Raw genomic sequence first — 26,196 nt, 5'->3', positions numbered from 1 at the left:
GAGATCTGTGCAGGTAAATGAGACCCTCTGAAAGATGAGAAATCATCAGCTGGTTCAGGAGCTTCATCTGGCTGATGTCTGGTTCAAAGCTTATTTTAGGATGAGTCGGGGACAGTGACCATCTGCTGTCAATCATCTGGCGTTATTATAGAAAGTAGCTGAGGCAACATTTTGTTCAGATATGTCTTGCAGCTTGCCTAATAGGGCGACCATGAAAGTAAGCATTATTTTTATTATCATTATGTTGAGCTGCACTTCTTTTACCAAATGTAACAAATCAATACAGATTCTAAAAATCATTCATGATTTTTGTAAATCTAATATATTATTACTCTGTTGTTAAAATCGCGTTACATATGGTGAAGTTTAAGACTTGGGACTTGAGTGCAAAGACTTAAAGGGATAGTGCACCCAAAAATGAAAATTCAGCCATTATCTACTCACCCATATGCCGAGGGAGGCTCAGGTGAAGTTTTAGAGTTCTCACATCACTTGCAGAGATGCAAGGGGAGAGGAGGTAGCAGCACAACTCCACCTATTGGAGGCTGACGGCGCCCCAGATTCAAACGTCCAAAAACACATAATTGAAACCACAAAATATCAGAGTTCAAATGACGTTTTTCCAAACAACTTTTTATGTCGGGGCTTCAGGACACTTGGATCACTACGGACGAGCAGTATGGAGATATTTTGTGGTCCTGATATGGCCCTGCTAACCAGTACCTTCTGTCCTGTCTTGTATAAGGTAAATGTAAATGTTGGAAAATAGTAAATAAGGCTTGGGAAAAGGTATCAATTTATTTTATTTTTTTAAGTCCAAGCGGATTTGGAGATGTCTTTTCTTAATTTTGTCAAGTCGAGTCAAAATTCATAAAATTTATGACTGAATTGTGACTCGAGTCCACACCCCTGACTAGCGTGAGCTTTGCACAAACCATGCACGCTACTACTTCTCGTCATGGCCACCACGGAGGCCCCGCCTCTCAACTCATGTGATTGGACAGTGGGGGAAAACGCTAATGATGTCATTGAAGCTTTTTAAACTCGAAGCATTCAGGGCGCTCAGCGATGCAAATGCAGCGAATAAAAAGCTTCACTCTCACTGAAAACCATTATAAAAGCTGCCTCAGGCTGCTGAAATGTTCTCTGTCTGATCTGGCCCCAACTCTGCAGTTGTAAGGTGTTAAGAAAGAAGGAAGTGAGATGTCTCAAACAGCCAAAGTGATTTTTCACAACGTGGCAGCCAAAAATGTGCTCTTATTCATGGCTGATAACTGATCCATGAAGAATTAATGATGTATTAACCATTAATAAAGCCATTAGTTACAATTAATAACCCATTTATAAAGGATGCCTAATTAAAAGGCGGTACCTGGCTATGCTACAGTTAAATCCTCAATGATGAATTTGTGTGAGTGCTACGTTGTGGCTGATCTCTGCAGTCAGCATATTGGAGGGGAGTTGTTCTTTTAATTAGCACCTGGGAGTCGTTGTGTTTTGCACGCCACCTCTAATTGCTTGGCATGTTCGTGATAGAAAGCACCACAGACTATTTTGACGGATGCTGTGGGGGGAGGTCCAACATCCAACTTTACCCTTATCGTCTACCGGCGCGCACACACACACTCACAGCGAAACACACACACACACACACACAGACACCACTTCTCATTTGGGGGAGATGTCCTGGAGCGTGGACGGATGTGGACGGCTATCCCTCACTGACGCGGGCCTCTCACTGTCACCCTCTGTAGGCTCCGCGCCGCCCTCGGCCACAGGCAGGTAATAGCTCTGATGAGAGCCCTCCACTTTGTTTCAGAAATAATTTGCCACTCCTGCCGCCTGCAGGGGCTGCGTGGTAATAAAAATGAATCACACCGCTAACCTCTCCAAACCTGGCCCCGCTGCCTCTTTTAACCCCTTCTGCTCCGGCGGTGGCATCTTTGCTCGTCCTCCCAAGCTGTTTGCAGCATTTACAACATCGCTGCTGTGGCCGTTTGGATTCCTGTTCAAGGATTTGTCCACAGTGGCCTCTGTCCTCCAAGTGATTCCCCAAAACAGGGAGCAAAGCTTGGGGGCTACTCACAGGTTAGGAGTGCTGGAACGCCGACTCTCAAAAGAGCTTTTAGAATAGCCGGCCTTGCCAGGAGCCCTGGTGGAGGAAGAGTAATTAATTAAGACAAATGAATGGCTGGGTCTTCCCATGTCCTCCCTCTCTCTCTCTTTCTCTCTCTCTAAATGAAACCCACAGGTCAGTAATTAGCCCTGTGTGGGAGAGGTGGTACCACAGTCACTAATTGCCCACATGCCACCGGGTTTCAGGGCCAGGTAGATGTAGAGGAAGACCTGATGGCAAAGTCTACATAACCGTGCAATTTAGCTTTAATATTGTTAGCTTAATAAAAGGGAAAAGAGTGAAAGAAAAAAGATCTGACGCCGTCCCTTTATGTGACCGAGAATTTGAAATGTGTACGTACGTGCAGCAGGCTGCATACATAAGCAGGGCATGTGTTATCGTCCCCTCTGCTTTGTATGTGAGGCGAGGGTTCAGCAGGGGTTAACAGCATGAGCATTTAAGGGTGTTAGTCTTGCTGGCACAAAAACACAGCCACTCCATCATGAGGAGTCTGACAACCTCATTAATGTCACAATATATTCAACTCATCCCTCTGCCTGCCTACGGCACCCAGATGCTCTCCTGTTGGCCTCTCTATAGAGCTCCACACAACAACCTTTTGAATTCTGGTCATCTGTTCAGACCGCAGCAAGAAAAGGTAGCAGCTATTCCACTTGTGAAAATATTTGTCTTAATTCTTTTGCAGCTGTTCTTCTTGGAGTGGAGCGCGCCGTGTCTACACTGTACCCGCTGGACCATAGGGGGCCTTATTTAGCACTTTTGCTGCGGCGTTTACTGTGCTGCTCCTTCATTTCTGGCCCTTAGCAACCTTTGATGCTTTGGGGCCCAGCTTTCTGTCCCTGTTGTGTGCGCTTTTTTTTTTTTTTTTTTTTCATCTCTGTCGTTTCCCTCCGAGCCCCCTCTCTGTCTTTCTGCTGCTGTCCCTCTTCCTCACTCTCTGTCTCTTCCCTCCCCTCGGTTTGTGGAAGTGAAGCTGCTGGCTGCATGGGAATCGGTCCCATACAAGTTGCCCACCCCCACTGTGAGGTCTGTTCAGGCTGGTCAAACCCCAAGACCCCCCCCTCCAACCCTCCAACCCTCCAACACCACCATTTCTCCCCTTCACTGCGTCTATTTGATGTGTCCGCAGTGAATTTGGTTCCTCGGGGAAGAGTAGGAGGAGCTCTGGAAGCTTTGATTGTTTAGGAGGACTCAGTGTGTGTTTGAAAGATGGGCGAGTGGTGGGACGGACATCCTCCTCTTCCTATGGGCCAATGCACCTTTATTGCAGGCAGTCAGATTGGTCATTCTGTGGCTACTCCAGCGCTGGCTCCACCCCCGCCGTCTCAGTTTCCCTTCCCTTCTTATAAATTCCCATTCGCCTTTGTCTTTCAGGCTTGACTAATTATCCTTGTTTGTCCCTCTTTATTTGAATTCAGTCATGTGTTCTTGACTCCGTGGGCTGGGTTTAGGAGAATCATTCCGCCATTTGCCACTTAATTAAGTCAGGGTCAGGATCCATTGCTCAACGGAGAGCTGAAAGGACAGAGCTCTAATAGAATTATAAAAGAGGCCTTTCTCTACTGTTAAGGCTGCCTTTATCTAGGTGGGCTTCTGCGTAGGCAAATGAAAGGGGACACCAGCTCTGGACAGGAGCCCATTTCCACTTTAGACTCGGCGAGCATTTTGATGTTTGCCCAAGATTTCTTTCTACATAACGGTTGAAAGTTAAACACTGATAATCAGCTGTGAGATGACTCTGAATGATGGAGGAAGTTTGCGGTGAAGCAAACAGCACTTGTTTGTAGTTGAAAGAGACACAGGCATTTTTATTGGGAACTTTAAGCTCCCCTCTGTCCCCTAAGCAACAGAGAAATTTAGAACAAGTATGTGCTCAAGCCAGGGTGGAGAAATTGGTGACTGTTGGTGCCTGCGTGTGTGTGTGTGTGTGTAAGAGTAACCATCGGTTCAATTTCCTAAATATCCCCCCATGCTGTGAAAATTCACTCTCCTTCCCCTCTCCAGCTCCCCTCCTACTCTGTCCTGGCGCTTTGACATGCTAAATCTGCTGATTTTATTTTTCTTCCTCCTGTGGTGAGGAAGTGTCCTTTTCAAGGGTCTCAGTTTTCCCCCTGACTGTCTAAACCCTACCTCTGTTTGGATTGTTTTTCTATTCCAAACAAAAGACAGAGGCGGGATTACCATTTCACTTCCTTTCACACTCTGTCTTTCAAGTGGCAGCAGTTTAGGGATTTTTTAAAAAACCACTGCCCGGCTGCTTTTGCTTTTATTTTTTGTAAAAGTAGACGATGTAAAACAAAACAAGAAAGAGCTGCGGTTGAATTCAGAGCTCAGCATCAGCAGTGAGTGAGGCCTTTTCCCGCAGGTCTCCGGGGCTGATTTCGAAGCGGAGGCTAACAAAGTGTCCTCAGGGCTCCTTTCTGAGATGTTGACGTCTTCTTAATGGCTCTCCTCAGCCTTTTTGTTTCACATCTTGGTGCTAACTTTCTGCCTCATTTAGCTCATATCAATTCACTGGGCTACACAGATTCAGCATCTCATTCATGCTCTGGCTTTCTGAGACAAACTTTAGACAACAGCTCTAAGTGATTGTATTTAACCATGCTCAGATGTTTTGTTAAAGGTTGTAGATTTTTTTTTTTTTTGCCCTGAGGATTACAGTTGCTGAAAGAGTTTTCAGACATACTTTGGCAGTAAAAAAAGGGAGTTGTTTTCAAAGAGTGCACCGGAAATAAGAGGGGAGGGCAGGACAGCCCCTTCCTGTTCTGAGCAGTCCGCTGGTTCTGAGGCCAATTGATTTGCTAACAGGCTTGTCCACACATAATGACTGAGTAGGGATTGATGAAGGTCTTACACCATAAAACTCTGAGCCACTGCAATTGCCTGCCATTAGGGCTGTATTGTTGCTCACATAATACTCTCGCCCTTAAGAAAAGATTTTCTTGTGTTGACCGAGGACTTTCTCCTCCACATTTTCCCCGAGGTCATAACAAAAACGCACCCATATGCTTATAGATGCAACAGCTCTCAGGCTATTTTTAAGATGTGGGTTAAGTTGCTTTATGAGCTTCTGGTGGCGTTTTGCAGTTAATCAATCTGTGCTGATAAAGAGCCGCACCTCTTCCATCACATCCTTAACTCCTGCAGTTAGGGCCGGTGCCAGGCTCCTCTGTGCAAGACGGACTGCTCTGTGAAGTGAGCCTGGCAGCTGACATATGAGTCTGAAAATGGTTGCTGTCTGTGGTAAGTTGGCAGCCTCGACACTTAGCTGCTAAGGTCGTAATAGAGGAGAGTGACTAATGTTGAACTGGTTACTATTGTTAAAACTGCTGCTGTCATTGGAAGTGAGCTATTTGGGGATTTACTCAGGGTCAACTCACAGGGATGACAGATGAGCATTTTTTTTTTTTTATCTTTAGCGGTTGAAGATCGTTTATGATTTTATTCAAGCAGGTTTTAAGATATCACTGCATCACCCCAATTCCACCTCAGAAGAAACTAATCTCTAGGTACCTCAAAGCTTCAATGTGATCATAAAAACAATGGTGACTTGCTACTTTCAGAACATGTTGTATATTTAATGATCCATTATTAAAATAAACATATGATTTAACTTGCGTACAGTGTGGCTCTTGTCCAAGTCCCTTTTCCCTTTAACTTCATAGAAGCCAAAATGCTTTCACATGCTAGATTTTAAACCAAGGCATGTCGGACATATTGTATCCATCTATGGTTGCCCATTCTTAGCCATCCTCATCAAAATTCAAGAAGTAGCCTAGTTTAAAATGCAAACATGATGCACATGTTTACATTCGTAATGTTTCACCATCCAATAGTTTCAGCCCTAAGGAATGTAAATATGATGCAGTGACGCACATGTTTTACATCCATTACATCTCACTATCAAGGGTTCAGCGTTTTTTGTTTTGTTTTTACTTGCTGGGTTGGCCCCTATACAAATTATTTTATTTATTTGTGGCTATTGAATAACAACAAAGACTGAAGTTAGTTACGAAAAACAGCCCTATTTACTCGCCTTGCCTTGTTGTCAAATTTGTGCTCAACTGCGCTTTACATAGTTGGAGTTTCGCTCACCTCTTCTAACGTCGCCCAACTAAGCACCTATTACCAGGATAATTGAAATGCATGCTTGCGCTTCAGTTCAAGTCCCACCACTATCTTCTTACGAGTGCCCAATCGATACTGCACATGTGTACGTTTCAAGAGAGAAAAGAGGGAAGCAAGATGACTCAGTCTGTAGCTACTTCCATCATCAGCTCTGGAAAAACTAGGTTTTTTGGGGTTTTTTTTACTACTTGCCTGATGGGGGCAAGTGAGTTGCTAGATGTTCTGGCCTGGCATTCGGACAGTCCTTATTGTTGATTCCTCAGCCGTAAGAAATGCACAGCCCAGTTTTACAAAATCGTTACAGGCAATCAAAATGCTGAGAACTGGATTTTAAATGTATGATTTTTGACTTTTCTGCATTCGAGACAATATTTCAAGAGAGAATCGTGATGCATCTACAACTCAGTTTGCACCCCCTCTCCTAGAAGGGACTGTATTTTCATTGGAAAGTATAACCAACAAGGTCTGCGTGTTATCAAAAGTAAGTAGGACGTTGTTTTAAGAGAAAGAAGCTGCTGTTGATTTTTTTAAAGGATAAGGCCGACATATGCTGTATTTTTCTTATTGTCGACAAATCCGATGAAGACCAGAACTAACGAGTTGATTTCACTAAATGATATTGTCTTGGTGGCCAAAACTTAAAAACCAATTACTATTACAAACACATCAGTGTTACGTGTTCCTTCATTATGATAAATGTAGGCACTGCAGTTGATTTCACGCGGATCCCCCACTAAATCACCAAATGTGTATTGATCCGCAGTTGAAAATAGTCCCTAACATATGTGCTATTTACTCCTGTTTGAATAAAATTTGGTAAATTCTACAGTACGCTGCTGTTTTAGGAAATGACTGTGCCTTTAGAAAAATTCAACCATATCTTTGTCGACTGTTTTTGAGGATTTAACACATGAGCTTGGGGCAAAGAGTCACAGACACAGTAGGGAAGACGGAAAGTATTAAGAGAGTTTTTTTCATGGGATTCGTTGACAATAAATACAATTTAGAATGATGTCAGCTTTATTCTTAAAATGTCGTTTAACAAACGTGTTAGCACCACAGACAAAATTACATTCATCTACATAACATGGAGTTGGAACCAAAAAACTCAAGGGTGAATGGCTTAAATCCAAATGTGTTGTATTGGTTGGTTCAACCCTTTGATATATATGTATTAGTTTCACGTGTAGATGCGATGTTCTGTTGCTCGTCTAAAAGGCAGATTTTGGTAATTAAGTTGTTCCATTTGTTGTCACTGTGATTATGATGAAATAGAGTTGAAATGATTGTCAGCTTGAACTTGCTGCTACGCCTCAGCCCGTTGATGGAGAGTCCCACGAGAGCCTTGTCACTCCAGCCGGCGTCAACGCTTTAACTTATCCGTACAAACCTTCTCCTTTCTGTCACTCACCCACAAACCCAAACAACAGCCTCTTTCTGCTCCCCTTATCACACCGGCTGACAGGGTCACGGGGTTAGTGCCACACTGGGCATGCTCAGTCATTCATATATTGATATTGATTTTTTTTCTTTCTTATTTGGACAGTTTGTATGTGGGCAGAGAATGAAATGGAGGGGGGGGTCAAGATGGACAGCAATAGATAGAATTCTGCCTGGCGATAGAGGATGGAGCCTCCCCTCAGCCTCTATTCTCTGCTGCAGGCTGGAGTGAAGGAGCCCCACATCCCACCGTCCCTCTCTGGCTGCCATTCAGCCCCATCGATCTGACTCAGGGCCCAGCCACCCCAAGGGAGACCGGGGCTCGGAGACACACTGCCTCTTTTGTGGAGGGGATCCACCAGTTCAGACTGACAGCCGACAGCGCTGATAAAAAATACGTCCCCCTCCTTCCTGTATTGTCAGCGGCAGACATGCTGTTCAAGATGTGTAACCTTTAGAAAGCTGGCCAGGCTCTCACCGTCTTGCTGTCGACCTTAATCACTAGAAAGTGGAATATTGCCCAAAGCGTCACAGCCTTTGGCATTCTCTCATCTCTGCAGCCAATCTCGCTGCATTATTTCCCACTGTGATAGTGGAGGCTAGTGGCTTTCCTGTGCTCTAATAATTTAAAAACCTCACTTTAGTGAGTCTCTCAGGTCAATTACTGTAATACTTCCCTCGTGTGTCCACATTCTACCTGTTTCTCCTGGTTGTGCCCTAAAATCACTCTGAATTATGAGAAATGTGTTAAAAGTTCTTAAACTTCGGTGCTAAATTGCTCATAGTTGTGTGTTTACCTTTCACCCTGCCTGACCTGTAGCGTCCCTGTCATTTCCCTCTCTCCAGGGAGGAGAAGGAGCGCTGGATCCGAGCCAAGTACGAGCAGAAGATGTTCCTGGTGGGACTGCCCCAGTCGGACGTGCCCCTGGGGCAGCAGCTGCTTCGGGCGGTGGTGGAGGATGACCTGAGGTTGGTGGTGCTGCTGCTGGCCCACGGCACCAAGGAGGAGGTTAACGAGACCTACGGGGACGGAGACGGACGCACCGCTCTGCACCTCTCCTGCGCAATGGCCAACGTGGTCATCACACAGCTGCTCATCTGGGTGAGTTTGCTCCTCTGGCTTAAAGTGGGACGGTCAGAGGTGGATAAACATAATTATTGTAGGCATTAAGTGTTTGGGTTGGTGATTTAGGAGAATAAGTGTGAAAAGAAGAACTTGCAAATAACCAGAAAACTTCTTTAACACTGTCAGATATTCCAGTTTCTCATTACCAGTCCCCTCCCAGACAACTGTCTAAAAAATGTCATAATTTGAACTTTTATTTTTCAGAGTTGTTCAATTATATTTTCTGCAAGTTTTATTTTAACAGAGCAGAAATTCCCCGTAAACTTGACACAACTAACCAAACTCTAAGTAAAGAAACTGTCTCAGTGAAACTAAGGTTAAAATTACAGACTTCTCTCTAATAATATGCCACCACAGCTGCATGAAGGGGCGGAGTCTTCCCTGTGTGCGAGCCACATCCTCCTCCTTTTCATCATCATCCACCTGAATATTACTATTTAACCTGTTAAAAGTGAGCTATCTTAGTCATGAAATGATTCTGTGCTCCCTGTTTCTCTGTCTTGGCGTTGCTGTGTCCCGCCGCCACATTGTCTTCACAGATTCCTGGTGTACGTCAAGAAGTTTTTATGACGGACGAGAGTTTTGGACTCAGTGTGCAAACATGATTGACACAACATGAATTCGTATTTATTTTTATATGTGCGACAATTTCGGATGAAAAAAACTGACTGGGTGGTTCAACAGTGACAAGCAGCTGCAGCGTTTTACGTGAAGCTGAACATTTTTTATCTCTTAGTAACCAGAAAAAACTCTAAAAACTCTGTGCCGGAAATTCACTGTACTTCAAAATAAACTTGACATGTTTGCGAGTCACTTCTGTCCATTTAGAATGGACCCGCGACCCACTTTTGGACCCTGACCCACCAGTTGGGAACCACTGATAAAGAGAATATTTCTATATATTATGTCAAGGACATTTAGATACAAAATATACAACATGTCATAATACTTCAATGATGCTGCAAGAAAATGTTGAGGGGGTTAAAGCTGTTAAAGTATGTATAATGCTCACCGCTCAAATGTTCAGGTTTTGCAGATACTGAATGAAAAATACCCTGATTTCAGTCAGGAACACTTTAGTCAAAGAAAATGTTATTTCTATTTGCAGTTTTGTATTTGGCGGCATGGCTCCGTTCTAGGGCCTTACCTCGGGCCTACGCAGAAAGCCTCTTCCATGGGCCTACATGGAAAGCCTAAGGTGGAGAGAGCACACCTCTCTGCCCTTCCACATGCAAACAAAGAAAGCCTGAGGCAGAAGCCCTTTTTAGACAGGAATTGTGCAAATTTGCAGGAAAGCCCAATCAGTCTTTTTTCAGCATTGGCAGTATAAAAACAAAATCGGGGAGTGCAGCAAAATGCCGCCTGCTTACTTTTGTTTATACAGAATGCGCCTTTTTCGGGGGCAAAACATGTAGCTCAGCGTGTTACTAGCGACGTGGGAGGGAAGCCGCCGCTAGTCAGTCCTTCGGTGATTCTCTCGTAAGTCGGCTCGTTCTTCACCGTCCCCGTCATCTGACGGTTAATGGCCTCTTTGTTTGCGAGGACAAGAAGGGCGCGCAATTCCTTGTCTTCCCAGTTGCTCATCTTTACAGTGTCTGTCAGGTTTGTGTTTCCCTCTTGCTACTAGCTGGTCATTCCTGCTATCAGCTGTTTCCTGTTTATCCACCGCCAATGGGTCGCACGTGCAGCGTCATCAACAGCTCCTCCCACAAGTCTTCAACAGTCCCTCACGTGGCGGAAGGCCGCCTCGGTCTTTTTAAACTAAAAAGGGTTCCGCCAATATGTCTACCCTACGAGGTGGAAAATTGGGCACCTCAGATCAACTCGCCAATCTTGCTCTGTGTGTCTAAACGCTCGCAGCTTGCCGGCAAAACGGCCCAACATTTGCGGAAAATCTGGCAGTGTAAAAGGGGCTAGTGAAATCAAACCTCCCTGCCCTTCCATGCGCCTACATGGAAATCCTAAGGCAGGGAGAGCAGCAGCAAAGACCCCCCGGGAACAGAACAGAGTCAGAATCAATGACAAATGGGATGTGAGCTGAGCTTGACATCGTGTCATTGTGTTGCCTTATCCAAGACGACAGTGAGCATTGTAGTTTATGGTAAACAAATCCTTACTGCGATTAAACTTACAGCTTTAAAACTGCTTCTGGTTGTAGAAAGTGAAGGGAAAAAGTGGAGGAAGAAATCGGGGGAAGCTAAAAAATTGAGCTTCTGAGTAGAAGTATTAAAAAGAGTTCATCTACAGAGTGGTTGCATTGCATATATTATTTTTAAAATCCTATTGTCATACTGGTAATCCTTGGAAATTTCCCAAAATATGTAAAATCATGTATCTGACCTGCCTTTCATACCTGTCATTTTCTCCCACAGTACGGTGTGGACGTGAAGAGTCGGGACGCTCGTGGTCAGACCCCGCTGTCCTACGCCCGGCGGGCCGGCAGCCAGGAGTGCGCTGATATCTTAGTTCAGCACGGTTGCCCCAACGACACAAGCAGCCTGACGTCCGTGCCCACACCCAACATGAGCCGCCGCAACCCCAATCCCAACATCAACAACAACAACGCCCAGTGTGAGCTGAACCGCAGCATCAGCATCATGTAGGAGCCGGAGAGCAGCCGCAGACAAACACACCAACAACCCCATACCTGCTCCTGTCTCTTCCCAGTACTTCCACCTCTGTTTCACACTGTGTAACCCAGAATCAGTACCAATGGAGAGATATCAGGAGCCATGGACTCATTGTTTATACTTCACTATGCCGAAAGATGTGGGCGTTTGGGGTTCGGACATTGTACATTGTTTGTTTTATATTATTATTTTTTATTTGTTGAATTCATTCAGTCTTGGTCTGAAATGATCACGATCAGCTTTAAGCTTTTTGTTTTTTAAGCACCAACCAAACAAATGACTTACTTTGGCATTCATACCTTCCCTACGAAAAGCATTTCCTTAATGCTTGAACATTTCCTTTTATGTCTTCCCCTTCTGCGACGTGAACTGATTTTATAATGAGCTTGAAATGAGAAACTTCCTTCAAATTTCCAACCTTAAGCATAATATCATAAAACTGTGAGGAATAGTTTTACAAGTGACAAGAAAACACTGATGTGGGAAAAGAAACTAAATCTTCCATGATCTCGATGGCTGTTACAGCTTTTAGTAATGATGCATGTCTTCAACACAGCTATCAAACTCTTGACATACTATTCATATACAAAGGCAAAGCAATTATAGTTGAAGAGTCCAAATGATTTAGATACTTAATTCACAGGAAAATGGGTTCGGATCATCATAAAGGAGTTGATTGCAGAATTCCTATTGGGTGAAAGTGAGTCATTTCCTCTGCCACCCTTATCGTGATCCTCCAGTAAAAGTGTCCGTGACTACAAAGGAATTAAGGGGCATGATGTTTTATGACCATCGAGCCACATGGCTTTGTAAGCGTGCCTCTTCAATCAGAATTCATTCAAATTCAAAGGTTTGATTGAAACAGTGAAATCGTACCATTAATGGCGTCTTTGTTGGAGTAATTCTCCGACTGACTAGATCGTGTTGATAATTGTTTGACATAGATACCGGAGCATCCATTCGCCTCCTGTGGCCCAAGGCTGTAGTAATTGGTACTCTCGAGAGCATTTCCTCCATTTGTTGCTGTGAAATACATATGTGGTACTGTGTGTGTGCATCCGTACATTAACTGTACAACACGTGTGCTTATGTCTTCGTCCGTGACCGTGTGCAGCAAAGAGCGACTGGGCATTTCTGTTCATAAACATGGGAGAGAGGACACTGGAGACAGTGAAGATTTGGGAACATAACTGTGTTCTGATGTACAGATCGCTGTAAAAAGTAGTTCTTGTTCCTTCACCTTATTCCTTATAAGAACAGTTTGAACTTTGACTTTTAGAGTTAAATTAAAAAAAAATCATTTTCCTTAAGTGTCAGCCTAAAAGCAGGGAGTTAACACATAATGCGTTGAAGTGACTGAAGCGAGACATCTAGGTATAAAGTGAGCAAGGAGATTCCTAGAGGGACGTATAATTAGTTTGGCTCTCTTTGCATTAATACAAATGTACAGTATTCCACTGACATGATAAGCCAGTTCATTTATAGTAAAGGTAAGAGATGAATTCAGGTGGAGTTGGCACAATGTCTACCGTGTACTTTCCCTTTTATTCAACTGCCATTTTTAAGGTTTTAAACCGTCTTGATTTTATGGGTTTACAGAGGCAGGATGTGTATGTTTACAGAGCAAGTTATTAACTTTTTGTACGATCTTATCTTCAGGATTCTGTTGTTGCTTTACAGTAGTCCTGTTTGCAGAGCCCATGGTGAATGAATATGTGGTCCAAAGAGGATGTTTGTAAATGACCATAGTGATATGAGGAGTAGTTTGACATTTTTGGAAATATGCTTATTCGCTGTCTTGATCAGAGAATTAATGCCACTCTCATGTCTGTGTGTTCTGTACGGAGCTGGAGACAGAGGGTGATTAGCCTAGCTTAGCAAACACCGGATTTGCACATTGGATTTTTCATATGCGTGTTCCACACAGAACCCTTGCACCTTTATTTTTCTATTCATTGTCAAAATTTGCAATATGGGGCAAAGACGCATTTGCTCCCTTGCTTGTCTCCGCTGGAGTTACCTCTTCGCCAGTCTCTGCCTGCTTCTTGCATTTGGCACCGCCGCTACCTGAGTTATAAAGTGTTGCAGTGTGGCTATTAAGTTGCACACTGCTGTAGGCGTCATCATCGCCGTTGTGCATTTCTGAACAGGCCACGTTACTTTCTCTTTGTCATTGAAGATTTCAAGAAGAAAATTACTTCCAAATATTTCGCCGAATTTTTCTTGCTGGCCCCATGGCCGCCTCTGACCTGTTACGCACTCTCGTTGTGGATACTTAGTGTCCGCAGGTTACGCCACATTTCTTCGCTGCTTCTTACTCCCGCAGGTTACGCCACATTTCTTCGCTGCTTCTTACTCTAGCAACTTTCTAAAGGCCTTTGACAGATGCAAAAAAAAAAATGTGGAAAATCGAAACCTGTCCTGAAAACTTGAATGATGGACAAAAGTCTTGGAGTCGGTGTGTAAGGGCTCATTTATGCTCAACGTTAGATATGAAGACGGAGATGGACGGAGCCGTTCGTCCGTATTTGTGCATGTTTTCTGAAAGCTTACAGACATGCAGGAAACGGAGCAGTACCACCACAGATTGTGGACGCAATGTAGTGTAGTTCAAGAGAGGTACGACCATAGGAGACGACCAAGAAATTTGAATAATTGCAAAGCGGAACAAATTGGTAATATATTATAATATTTAGTGAAAAGAATGCTCTGTCCATGTGTCGGGATTTATAATGGCCGCACAGACCACCTCCATCTACAGCCCTACCTCCATACAAAGGTACAATATTACAACCTCCTCCACCATCGCCTTATTTGTTGTCGTGCAAAACTTTTGACTCCGCCCTCTAGTGCCATTTATTGGCTGCATCAATGCTTTCATAATGGACGCAGGCATGGAGGACAGTGACGTTTGCAACCGACATAACTATTGTCATATGTAAAGGGAGCCTTAAATGTGATTGACACAACATGAAGTCGTATCTCTTTTTAAACGTGCAACAATTTTGTATGAAAAATACGGACTTGGTGTCCAAAGGCTTAGCATAACGTTTACACCACATAGGCAGACTTTCAAACATCGGAAGGAGCCGAGCTAACTGTGTCCCCCTGCTTCCAGTCTTTATGCTAGCTAGCTAAGCAAAGCTAAGCGTCTCTTGGCTCTAGCTCCAGACTTAACGCACAAGCATGAGAGTTAACCGACAGCTATAAGTCTCAGCAAGAAAGCGAATAAACACATTGCCCAAAATGTCAAGCTATTTCTTCAAGACATCCCAAAACCGACCACAAATTCAAGCAGCTACCTTCAAATTTACTCGTACTGTACAGTGGTACTGGCCTTATTTCTGATTTTTACTTGACCAACTTGTTTCCGTGAGTACATTTCAGTGTCCGAGGGGATTACTGTGGGGAGTTTAATGTTTATAGTGATTACCCTGATGAACCCTTATTTACATACTGTAGATGATAAAAAAAAAAACACTAGAAACCTGCCTGTTTTTCCCAGACACAACATATGAACAAGTGTACATATTAGCTTAATGCTTTTATCTGAAGACAAGCTCCTCCTAGAGAAACAAACTAAACTGGTTTTAGGTCAACGGTCCCCTTTGACCCATGAACCATATTTTGATATGTTGTTTTTTGTTCCACCTTAGGCATATTTTTAAGGTACTTCTGTTTGGTCTCGACATTAACCGACCATCTTTGGTACTTGTGTATAATGATGTACATTTGACATATTTATAATGCAGTTTGTAAATATCTTTTTTTGTTTTGTTTTGTTTTTTGTTCAAGTTAATTTTCCTATTGTAATTCCTCTTACGTTCAGAACGTGAAACAAAGCAAAAGCTAAAGAGTAACTTGTTGTATGCTTGGATGCTTGGCTGACTGTTGACCTATTAATAAACACTCAAATAAAACGAAGTAGCCTTCCCTGCATTTAGGGAAATTGACGCATTTGTCTCGTGTATGTGTTCATCCATCGTCCATCACACTCCTGCTGCTTCTGTTCATGACCTGCTGACGAGGTGAGACATGTCTTTCAGATTAAAGTCCCACTATCACTTCAACAAATACTGCCATTTCATGTTCTTCCCTTTTGCATGTTGCTTCATCAAACTTCCTGGAGACACTCAGCATCACTGGAACAGTCCTGGTAATGTGTCCAAGACAATTCAACCAAGCTGGTGTTGAGGTAAGTAAAGCAACCTCTCTCCACTTCCTGCTTGTGGGACCCCCAACAGTTTGGTGGAAGAGGATTAAGATAAAGAGCCAGGCTCAGTGTCAGGCAGCACAACACCGTGGGGAAAAGTGAAAGGTCTAAGTGTTCAGAGGAGTCAAGCCCTCACTAATCCACTTCTTATTTCCTGCTAATCTTGTCTCAGCATATCTTCATCCCCTTCCTCTCTCTGCTGGCCGGCTTTGTTTGAGTTTCATCACCTGGTTTGTCTTTAGGGTTTCCACTTCCTCCCTCCGTGCTGGCTTGACATGGAGCCACAATGCTTCAGGTCACACTTAAAGGCCCTCCAAAAATGTATCAGTCAGATTTCTTATCAGCGCTAATGGGGTCCTACTTGAGCACATGACAGTTTGGGTTATCTCTCTTCTCACTAGTTAAGTGGAGGCTCACACAGGAAAACAGATATGTTGCATATCCCTGCACCAATTAGCAATATTTGAATCACAATCTGATGATGGTGGATCGGTTGTTTGGTTAGTCTGTCAATCAGCCCACACCCACAGACGGACAGGTCTATTGCAGCAGATTAGCTGACTTTTTAAAGATATACTATATAGGATTAAAAAACAAACAAACAGGAAACAATGTATAGACTCATACAAAAGTAATCCCTCTTATTCATCACTTATGACGCCCTAGATGTGTGTGGCGGTGTATTTATCTGCAGAGAACGTAGCCTCTGCCCGTATTTTCTCATTTTTTCTTATTTTGCTGTGGTCGGGACGTTTCTGGGCGAGTGTGGAGGTAAGGTTGGGACTTTATAAAAGGTAGCGACCAGGTGGCAGACCATTAGCAGCAAGCATCCAAGAGGAAGCTTCGAAAATCATGGACACAGTGCCCAAAAAACCCCACAAATATACTGCAGCAAAACGCCAAGTGGACAAAGTTTGACGCAAAACAACAGTGAATTTTAGCATGCTTACAAAAAGTAATTGACTATTCCTGCGTAGTATACCTTTAACTTTGATTGTTGCTTATTTGGTACTGAATATTTTAATGTACAGAAAAATTGAAACCTTCATTATTGTTTTTTTTGGCCACTTTGGAGCAGCGGAAAAAAAACCTGTAAACACATCATTGACATATCATCACCTTTTAAGTTGATATTAGCAAATAGTTGCCTTTTTACACATCCAGCTTTGTCCTCCTGACAAATGTTAGTCCAACTGTCACCCTCCTTTTAATCTCTGTTTGCTCTCCACCATCTCCTCAATGAAATATCTGGCTCTTTAGCTGCTAAATGCTGCACTATGTTCACCAGCTAGTTGCTAACTGGGCCTGTCTGCTGTTTGGTGCTGGGCAGGTAGTGCACAGTGAGTTTCTAGAGCTAATTTTGGGGCCAGAAAAACCAAAACAATGTGATAAAAGACACTAAAATAGATCTAAAAGTTCAGGTCTGAGGGGAAGTGGAAAGTCAAGTGATAATTCCCCATGAGTTTGTCACTATAGGCCTATGGGTCAGCAACCTTTACTACCAGAAGAGCCATTTTTTGGTCAAATTAAATCTGTCTGGAGCCGCAAAATAAATTTGAGCCTTATGATAAAGGTAAGCCTTATTAAGTCTAAATTAGCTTATCAGCATTTATATAGGTCTCATCATTAATATGTTTCACCATTAGGTGGCTACTCTGCTGTAAGGTATTTATGAATGTTTGGTACCTTGCAGCAAATGTTTTATTCAGGTTTCTGCACTATTAAATTCAGTATTTCCAAGACTTTTCCTTTCTGGATTTAGAATCTACGGCTAGCCTTGCTAAGGAGACTCAAGACAAGTCATTGCTCTTGATGTTCCGCAAAACTTAGAGAAAAGGTGCCAGGCCATGGACGTAGCTATGACTCACATTGTAGTTGACGAAATGTTGAAACGTTTATTTGATTCGTTGTAGGCTAATAGGTTACACTTTTTTACAACTGGATAAAGTAAGAATCACTTAGGGCCTACAACAATGATAAATTAAAATTTCAGTGTTCAAAAATAATCATGATTCATTTCCATGTAGCTTAATTTTTGGCCAGGGAGTCATTGAAGAGGGGCTATAGAGCCGCAGGTTGCCTACCCCTGCTCTAGACTGTTTTGGTGTGAGCTACTGAGTGTTGCAGATATCGGTCGTGGAGATGTCTGCCTTCTCTCCAGTGTAATGGAACTAGATGGGGCTCAGCTTGTGGTGCTCCAAGTCCCAAAAAACACTTTTGAAAAACACACAGCATTGTCTCTTTCCGGAAATAATGACCCAGTTACTCAAGATGATCCACAGAACTTGAACAGTTTCATGTAGGAACTACTTTCTCTCTACCAAACTACACCCGCCAACTGTATCACTGCGCAGAAGGAGGCGTGCATCTACTGCTAGCTCACCTAGCACTGCTGAGCTAGCTAACATTACAGCTGAGGAGGATATATATATTTCCAGTATCTTGAAGTTCATGTATCATATTCCATTTACTAACAAAAACATTTTTTGTTACTCTGTGCTGATCTTTTTTTCCATAGCCCAGATCTCTCTTTAATATTTCCAAGGTACATAACTTTACAGTTATAAGGTATTGCACATCCCAGAATTTCTTTGATTCTAACATTCACATTTTCCCAGAATCGGTGTAGCTTGTGACGTTCCCAAAAAATATGTGTGTGGGTTGCCTCTGTATGCCCACATATTCGCCAACATAGTTGTTGTGACCCAGTTGTTTTACTCTTTATTTTAGGCGTGAGAGGACGCCATTAATGTTTACATCTCATGCACACACTCTCATCCATGAGTAGATGCACTCTTCCTTCTGCACAGTGATACAGTTGGTGTTTGGTAGAAATAAAATATTTCCTCCATGGTACTGCTCACAACAAGGTCTGTGGATTATCTTTAGTAATCAATCATGATTTCTGGAAAGACACATTGATGTTGAGTTTTTCAAATGTATTTTTTTCTGCGCTTTGAACACCACAAGCCGAGCGCTATTTGGTTCTATTATACTGGAGAGAAGGCAGACGTCTCTACGGCCAATATCTCCAACACTCAGCAGTTCACACCAAAACAATCTATATTGATAAATAACGCTACAGGTAAGAGGAAAAATGTGCTGGTTTGATTTTGAGGTCAACGTTCCCTTTATATGTCAAACTGTAAAGGCCTTGCTTGAATGACCCTAAACAGAATCATATTTAGTGCACACCTCCCGAGTAATCTCACTATAAGACTGTGTCCTGTAATTTATTACCGTTCCTCACGCCTTGGCAGACCCCGGCCACTTGTGTTTGTTGTGGTGAGACTGGAGCGCTCGCTTGCACTGCTGTGTGTTTTGATATTTCATCAGGGCCTGCTAAACAGTGAGGAGGGCTCTCTGCCGCCCACCTCTTCTCAGACAAATTGCCTCCAAGATTGCAGAGGTGGGTCTGAGGCTGATGGATGGGTACACAAAGACCTGACGAGACCATATTTGCAAACATTAAATCCATATTTCCATAACATGTAGGGGCTGCTTGGCCACGGGCCACTTTAACAGCCTGTTTAGCGAGCAGACAGTGATGTGCCCGGTCGTAACATAAATGTTGCTCCAAGGTGGCGTTTGTGTCAGCATGTTTTGATTTGCACAGGTTACTGTTGCTTCCTGTTTTCCTGTCCTCCCTTCACCCTTTTTAACCTCTTTAACCAATAATTATATCCACTCTTCTCCTTCCGTCTGACCATCTCTCCTCTCCTGAATCCCCCCCAGACCTGAACATCCATTTATCAATTTCAGCTCCATCATGTCTGCCCAGTACATCCATGTTGCACCTTGGCCCTTTCTAACCGACCCCAAACTCATGTCTTCATTTCCATATCCTTGAACCTCTCGCTAATCAGAGGATTTCAGCACATCCCCTGCCTCTCTTTCCCTCTCCTGCTGCCAACCGGGGCTGTTTCATCCCCACCATGTTATCTTCCTCCTCATCCTCCCCTCTCTCTCTCCTTTGTCTTACATAAACGCTCTGTTCCCATCACTCTCTCCCATTCTCCCCCCTTCCCTCTCTCTTTCTCTCCCCTTCCCCGTTGGCTTTTGCCTGCATTTCTCTGTTAATTTGCCTGAGAATGCATTAGCTGTAATGAAGGCTGAGGGCCGAGGGAATCCTCCAGGGTTCCATTAATCATCCCCCCTCAGACAGGCAACCTTGATTACAAGTGGCAAGAAATTCATTAGAGCTGGGCCTCTGACAACTCTTATCTCCGCCACTAGATCTGACTCATTAGGCAGCCAAATTAAAGCTATGATGGCCCTGATGAAACTCATCGCTTGTTTATCTTGTGCGATTTGATGCATCTGCCCATACATCACTGTAGCCACGACCGTCCGGACCCTCCCAAGAAGTCAGGCCTGCAGTCGGCGCTGAGCAGCCTGCGCTCACACAAGCAGCAAGTAATGAGGTCCCTCACTTACCTCTCCCTCTCCCTCTCTCTCTCTCCAGGTGGGAATGTGGAAATGGTTTAATGTCTTCGCTGGAGAGAACTTCTGATATTTCAATTTGTGATTCAAGTAGCAGAATGGCAGAGTGATACTGAGGCTGTCTTGAGACTGAGGTGTTCACTTAAAGAGTAGCTTTAATGGCAGAGAGATTATTAAAGCTCATAAAGGATTTACAGAATCACACAAATCTATATTTATAGCCAAATAAAGTGACATGATTTTAGTGTTTTGAATCATCAAATCCTTTAAGATGTCACCCTTTTAGTTAATAATTTCCCTTACTTTATAATAAAGCTGCCCCACTCCCAGGATCTAGATCATAACAACCACCATGACCTTAGCCTCTGAGCTGTGTCACGGCTCCTCGTCGTCACCTCCACCGTGCAGCTCATGGGGACGGAAATAGCCGTTGCACTCTGGCACAACGTCGTGGAATTGACCATCTATATTAGTCAGCTCTTGGACCATAATAAAACTTCCACCGCTCCTTCACACGAGCATCACTCCTTGAATCCCCATCCAAGTGTCACAGTCTTGATGTATGAGGTGGACAGTGGAATAAACTTTACTACTCATGGGTGCCCAGGTCATGAAATGTCTGTTTATGCGCTGAGGTCAAAAATCATTTTCAGTGTGTGTGTCCATGAGAGGCTTGAGGGGAAATTAAATGCACGATTATGATTTGTTTCCTGCTGTATTCAAGAATATTTTTATAACAGTGTCACCCTTTATATTCTAACCACTGATCGAGAAGAATGCTGCTTAATTTAATGACATATTAATAAAACATTTAAAGACTCTCACCCTATCACCATACCTCAACAGGTGCTGCTGCAGTGGCTCAAACATGGCTTGAGGCCTGGGTCTATTTTGGAAACAGGAAAAACCAATCACGCCTCTCATCTGAGCTGAAGTGAAATTATTCCAACATGAGACTTCTCTGGAAACAGTTCAGAGAAACTGTGTAAGCCTCAGAAACATACATCTGAAGGTTTGCATAAAACATCAAGCCCTCTTCCTCCTCTGCTGTCATTTGATAGCTACGTGGCCGGACATTATTTTAGTGAGCGATTATTTTAATATTGCTGCTCCAGAATTTTACATTGCCATGTAAGTTTTCCATATTTAGTTTGAGTGAGTACTAAGAATGTGTTTCAGTGTGTCAGTGTAGCCATCCCTGCAAATGAGGTCTGTAACTGTAATGCAGCTATAGGAAATTATTTTAATTATTAGCTAAAATATTTTTTATTTTAGAAGTCATGTTGCCTCATGTATAATGAATAAAAGATTTTAAAAATTAGAATTCATGTAATAATTTCCCACTGTTATTATTATTATTACTATATTTTTAAGATTTTTCTACTGGTGTCTATATTTTAATTAAATATCAAATCTCTCTAGAATTAAGTTCAATAATTAAATTATCATTTAAGAAAGGTCCATTATGTAATATGTCATAGAAGCAACACTATCATCTTTAGCAGCCTTTAAAATTGTCTCAATAAATTACTTCCTGTTATGATTTTTTTTTTTTTTTTTTTTTTTTTTTTTTTGCAGAGTCCATTTTTATTATTTTACCAACTTAATTTTTAACCTATCAGATTAGTGATGGCTGCTGTCGGTTTGCTTCTGTCTGCAGTGACTGATAGATAAGTTCATTACAGTGTGTTGCATGTTCTCAGTCTAATGGGGATCCATCAGTCCACTTGAGACAACATGGCCTCCTGAAGAGAAATCAATCACAGCTGCTGTTTAAAAAACATCTGCCTTTGAGATCCTGGTGCTTCTGTTGGAAAAAAATAATAATTTGTAACATAAAGAATTAAAACTAACTAAGACTTTGCATCACTGAAAACAGTCGAATGTTTGTGAACTTTGCAGCTGCAACGCTGAAGCTCTTTAAATGCCAAAGAGAAATACAGTTTTTTATTTAACGCTTTCATAAATTTAGAAGTGAAGTGGAAATATCCTCATTATTAAATTTAAAATTGCGTCTTTGTGATTTTTATTTATTTAAAATGTGTTACATAATATCAAAATACCCGCCAGACTGTGGTTTGCACTGAAAAATAAATCGCTATGTTCCAACAATATAGGCCACTTTTTTCATTTTAGCAGAATAAAATCATTCCTTGACATTTTTACGCAACCATAAAAACATATTTACTTTACCCTCCATACAATAATAATTCAATCTGGATTCCAACTTTCGTATAAAGCGATTTATTAGGTCAATATACTTTACAGTTGTCCCTTGTTTGGTCATTATTTCCTTCACATCTTTTCTCTTTTTTTCACAAATAGCTGTCAAAGGTGTTTCCTACAGTTGCCAAACAAAAAAAATGTAAACCGCCTTACATGCAAATGTGGTCAACAAATTGTACGAAACACAAAACAAAAAAAATCACCAAATGAGGACATGCAACAGAAACAGTTTGGCCCTACATATAAATACTTAAAAAAAATCTTTACAGTCTCATCTCATAGTGCCCATTTGTACCAATTTTTACCCATTTATATTTACATATTCACAGAGCAATAAATAAAAATGACAGCGTATTGCCAAATAATTGATCTGTCTGCGAGCAAACCATCTCCTCTGCTCAGTCTCACCTCTCAGACAAAATAATCGAGTCCTCCTTTTTGTGCTTCATGCGTTCAACGAATCAGTGGAACAGAGTCAATGTAAGTGTTTTTATTATTATCATTATTAATAATAATATTTTTTGATTTTCATCAGAGTTCATGGCCTGGTCCCTTGTTCTATTTGTTGGTGCTGACTCCTCACAGCAAACCTGTTGACGTGCACGGGGATGGGGACCACAATTTTGGGATTTCTCACCGGTTCTCCTGAGCGGTTGTTAACGTTGCCGGCTTTGATCCGTTTCCACTTGGCCCTACGGTTCTGAAACCAGATCTTCACCTGCACCTCGCTCAGTTTAAGTGCATGTGCAATCTGGGAGCGTTCAGTCAGAGAAAGGTACTTTTTACAGTGAAACTCCTTTTCAAGTTCGAGCAGCTGCTCGCTGGTAAAAGCTGTTCGTCTCCTCCGGCTCTTCCCCGCGGAGCTGCCGGTCGGTAGCGCCTCCTGCGAGCCGGTTTTTAGTTTGCTCTTCTGGGACAGGGAGCCACAGTTGTTCCCGTCCGAGAAACTTTCGTTCTCGCTGTCTGCGGAGCTGTCCTCCCGGTCACTGCACACCGTGTCTGCTGATTTTAGGTCCAGCTTCTCGTCGTCTGAGCTGTACAGTTTGGTCTCACCTAAAACGTGAAGGAAAAATAAAGAAGAAACACATTCACATTGAGTCACTTGAGCCAAAAACGACCATTACGCAATGGCTTACAACGTCAGACATCAATCATTGTGTTGTTTTAGTAGGCTGGTAGAGATAATAGCCACGAACCAGATTTCTGAATCACCTAAAATGTTTTTACAAGATAAAACATCAACTGAACTCATATTAAGATCGTTACAGCTGCCCTGGAGTTGTTCTGTAAGTTTTCACTGCAACTGTTTTTGGCAACTTAACACAGTTTAATTTAATCTCCCTTTTAAAATTCATTGTAATTAAGTTAACTTTAAATGTGATTAAGCATGTTCTCCAATTTATTATAATTATATAAAGAATAATTCAGGAATAATTTCAATGACAGGCTGTTCTTTTTCAAATAAATGTATCTGGATCGATAGATTTTATTTAAACTGTCATCAGGTTGCATCCACATAAGTTTGAGCTCTAATAAATGTATCAGTAATATTTCTGTTATGTTGCAATGGTGGCAAAACTGATGCAACATTTTCTTTTAATTCGAGCGCATCCCTGAGATCAAACTTTATCGCCATGGACCAACAATATCCGCTTTAACGCATTTTTACGCACAACGGTCACTTTTTACGCACCAGCTTCCAGGTTCAGATTAGCTAAAATACCATGAATACATAATGAGGCCGAGCTTACCTGATATTGTTTGGAAAGTTTCCGAGAAGTTGAGCAGCTCGGAGCCCTTGTCCCGGCTGTGCAGCTCATCAGAGTGCGGACTTTCCTGCCTTCTCGCTCCGGGATCGGCGGCGCTTAAACGGGGACCTGGGAGTTCTTGTGGCGGGTAGAAACTGTCCGGAGGATCCGAGAAACTTGGCATGGTCGTGGTAAGCGCCACCATGGATGGCACCCCCTGTCCCAAACTGGCACAGAACGTGTTGGTGAGCCGTCCCGCAAAAGAAGCCAAAGGCGCGAGTGGAGGTATACCAGACGATAAAGGCGAGTGGGATAAAGCTTGTGGAATAACCAAAGGTCTGTACGGCATGAACATAGGATAGCCCGTGTAGAGCAGGTGTCCCGGTCTGGGCTGAGGAGTCCCTATCAGGGAGTCGATTGAGAACGCCGTCCCCTGGCCGCCTGGTCTCTGCATTTTTGCAGGCAAACACTTTTTTGATTTGGTGGAAACTTGAAAGCAGGTGTCCTTTTCCTCGGCGACGCGCAAAACTTTCAGTTCAAAGACAGAGTGGATTGAAAGTAGATCCTCTGTCGTATTGTCATCCCTGGGACTGGACTGCTTCTCCGGATCTCTGCACTCTATATGCGTCAGTCAGTCGGGCGCTTTGTTGTGTGCCCCACCGCTACCTTTTCCCTCTTATTTGTCACACACTGAGACATAAACACACGCTCTCTCTATCTATCTACCTCTCCCCTCTCTCTGCAACTCCTCCCTCCGCCCCTCTCCGATGCACCGTATGTGTGTGTGAGTGTGCGCGCGCGCGGAGAGAGAGGGCGAGAGCGCATTGGTTATCATCTGCAATACAAGAGGAATGAAAAGGGGGTGTTTCCCTGGGGGCTCATCCATCTTCCTCAAATTACGCTTCATTTCCTTATTCAGCCTCTGACTTTTTGGCCGTCTTGAGAGGCGGTAGTTTCCCAGTGGAGACCAAATAGACGGGTCGCACCCCCCCAGCCCTCCCTCCCCTTTTGCCAGGTTCACCATTGACTGCAAAACGGTGTGAGAGACTGTTCCAGCCCTTCCCCTTCTATAATCGTTGACCACACCAACCCAATCAGCTATTATTAATTTTGATTGATGATAAGTAATTACTCTGGATTCAAGGGACAGCGTAAAACAACGGTGGCTTTTGTTGGAATATTGGGGCCGATGGGCATCAGAGTCAGGAGGGAGGAGAGGCAGATGTTTTCTCCGCTCTCTGTCCTATTCTCCGCGGTTAAAAACAATGCGTTTGGCTTCAGAGGGGGAAAAAGAAGTGCTGCAACAATTGTTCCCTGGAGAGAGATACTCTGCGCGAAATTAGATTCAGATAAAAGGCGTTTATGCGAGGTCAACAGCAGTGTGGACACGGACACACAGAGTGGCCAAAGTCAAATCTGAGGGACTCCACTTTGTTTGAACTCGGGGGAATTAAAAAAAGATGTGCATTATTAACTGTAACGTCTCTTGCTCATCATCTGTCAACTAAATCCCCCTTAAACTTTTAATTTTTATACATGAAATAACGCACACATTTTGCTTTGCGCGCAGGGAGGCGTATAATTCATTCCTGATCAAAAAATGCACACAGAGGGTGGAAAAAAAAATCACCTTCCTTTTCTTTAAGCACTGCTTTAATCGCAGATCATTTCACCTTTTAACTGGCAATGGGAACTGATGATGATTAGCCCTATTGAGTCCTGGGTGCCCGGGCTCTCCAACTGGTCGTCTGATTGCACGAGGACATAAACATATCACCACCGACTCTGATTAGCAGTGGAGGGCCAGGCCAGGCTAATTCTTATAATTGCAAGTGACTTCAGCAGCACCTCTCTGTGATCTATTGAAACCATTTGCCGAGCTCCTCTGCCTTTCTGTTGGAGAGCAACTCACAGCTCCTCTTTACACTTTTTATTAACATTTTTTCAAGTCACATTCGTAATGATCAAATCAGATTTACATCCATATAGAATACTCATCATTTTCAACTATTTCTGGCGTTTGAAATATAAGTCTTACGCAGGATGGTTGAAGTAGGCCCTAATAGAAATTGCCTCCTACAGCCTTCTATAACGAAATAGTCTGT

General features: G+C 42.9%; 2 protein-coding genes across 5 annotated transcripts in view; one reads left to right on the top strand and one right to left on the bottom strand.

Annotated features, from left to right (window-relative positions):
- agap3 (ArfGAP with GTPase domain, ankyrin repeat and PH domain 3) overlaps window positions 1-15,401 on the top strand; it is a 162,385-nt gene extending 146,984 nt beyond the window's left edge. For 3 of the 4 annotated variants that reach the window (XR_007569092.1, XR_007569093.1, XR_007569091.1), the window contains exons 17-19: window positions 8,552-8,807; window positions 11,204-13,749; window positions 13,788-15,401. Coding sequence is in view for 1 of the 4 variants with exons in the window: in XM_050032859.1 (XP_049888816.1) it covers window positions 8,552-8,807; window positions 11,204-11,434 (487 nt within the window). In the remaining 3 variants the exon portion in view is untranslated. The other variant, XM_050032859.1, reaches the window with a different exon arrangement.
- Window positions 15,402-22,345: 6,944 nt separating this feature from the next.
- On the bottom strand, window positions 22,346-24,833 carry gbx1 (gastrulation brain homeobox 1). Its single transcript, XM_050032870.1, has 2 exons — window positions 24,095-24,833; window positions 22,346-23,396 (listed from the first exon to the last, which is right to left on the bottom strand). Exons 1-2 carry the CDS (start codon window positions 24,543-24,545, stop codon window positions 22,882-22,884), a joined length of 966 nt encoding a protein of 321 aa, XP_049888827.1. The 5' UTR covers window positions 24,546-24,833; the 3' UTR covers window positions 22,346-22,881.
- Between the last annotated feature and the right edge of the window lie 1,363 nt (window positions 24,834-26,196).

The sequence above is a fragment of the Epinephelus moara genome, chromosome 21 (assembly GCF_006386435.1).
Source record: "Epinephelus moara isolate mb chromosome 21, YSFRI_EMoa_1.0, whole genome shotgun sequence".
Classification (NCBI taxonomy): domain Eukaryota; kingdom Metazoa; phylum Chordata; class Actinopteri; order Perciformes; family Serranidae; genus Epinephelus; species Epinephelus moara.
Note: the sequence above shows the minus strand (reverse complement) of the source record. Positions and strands in the feature narration are given on the sequence as shown.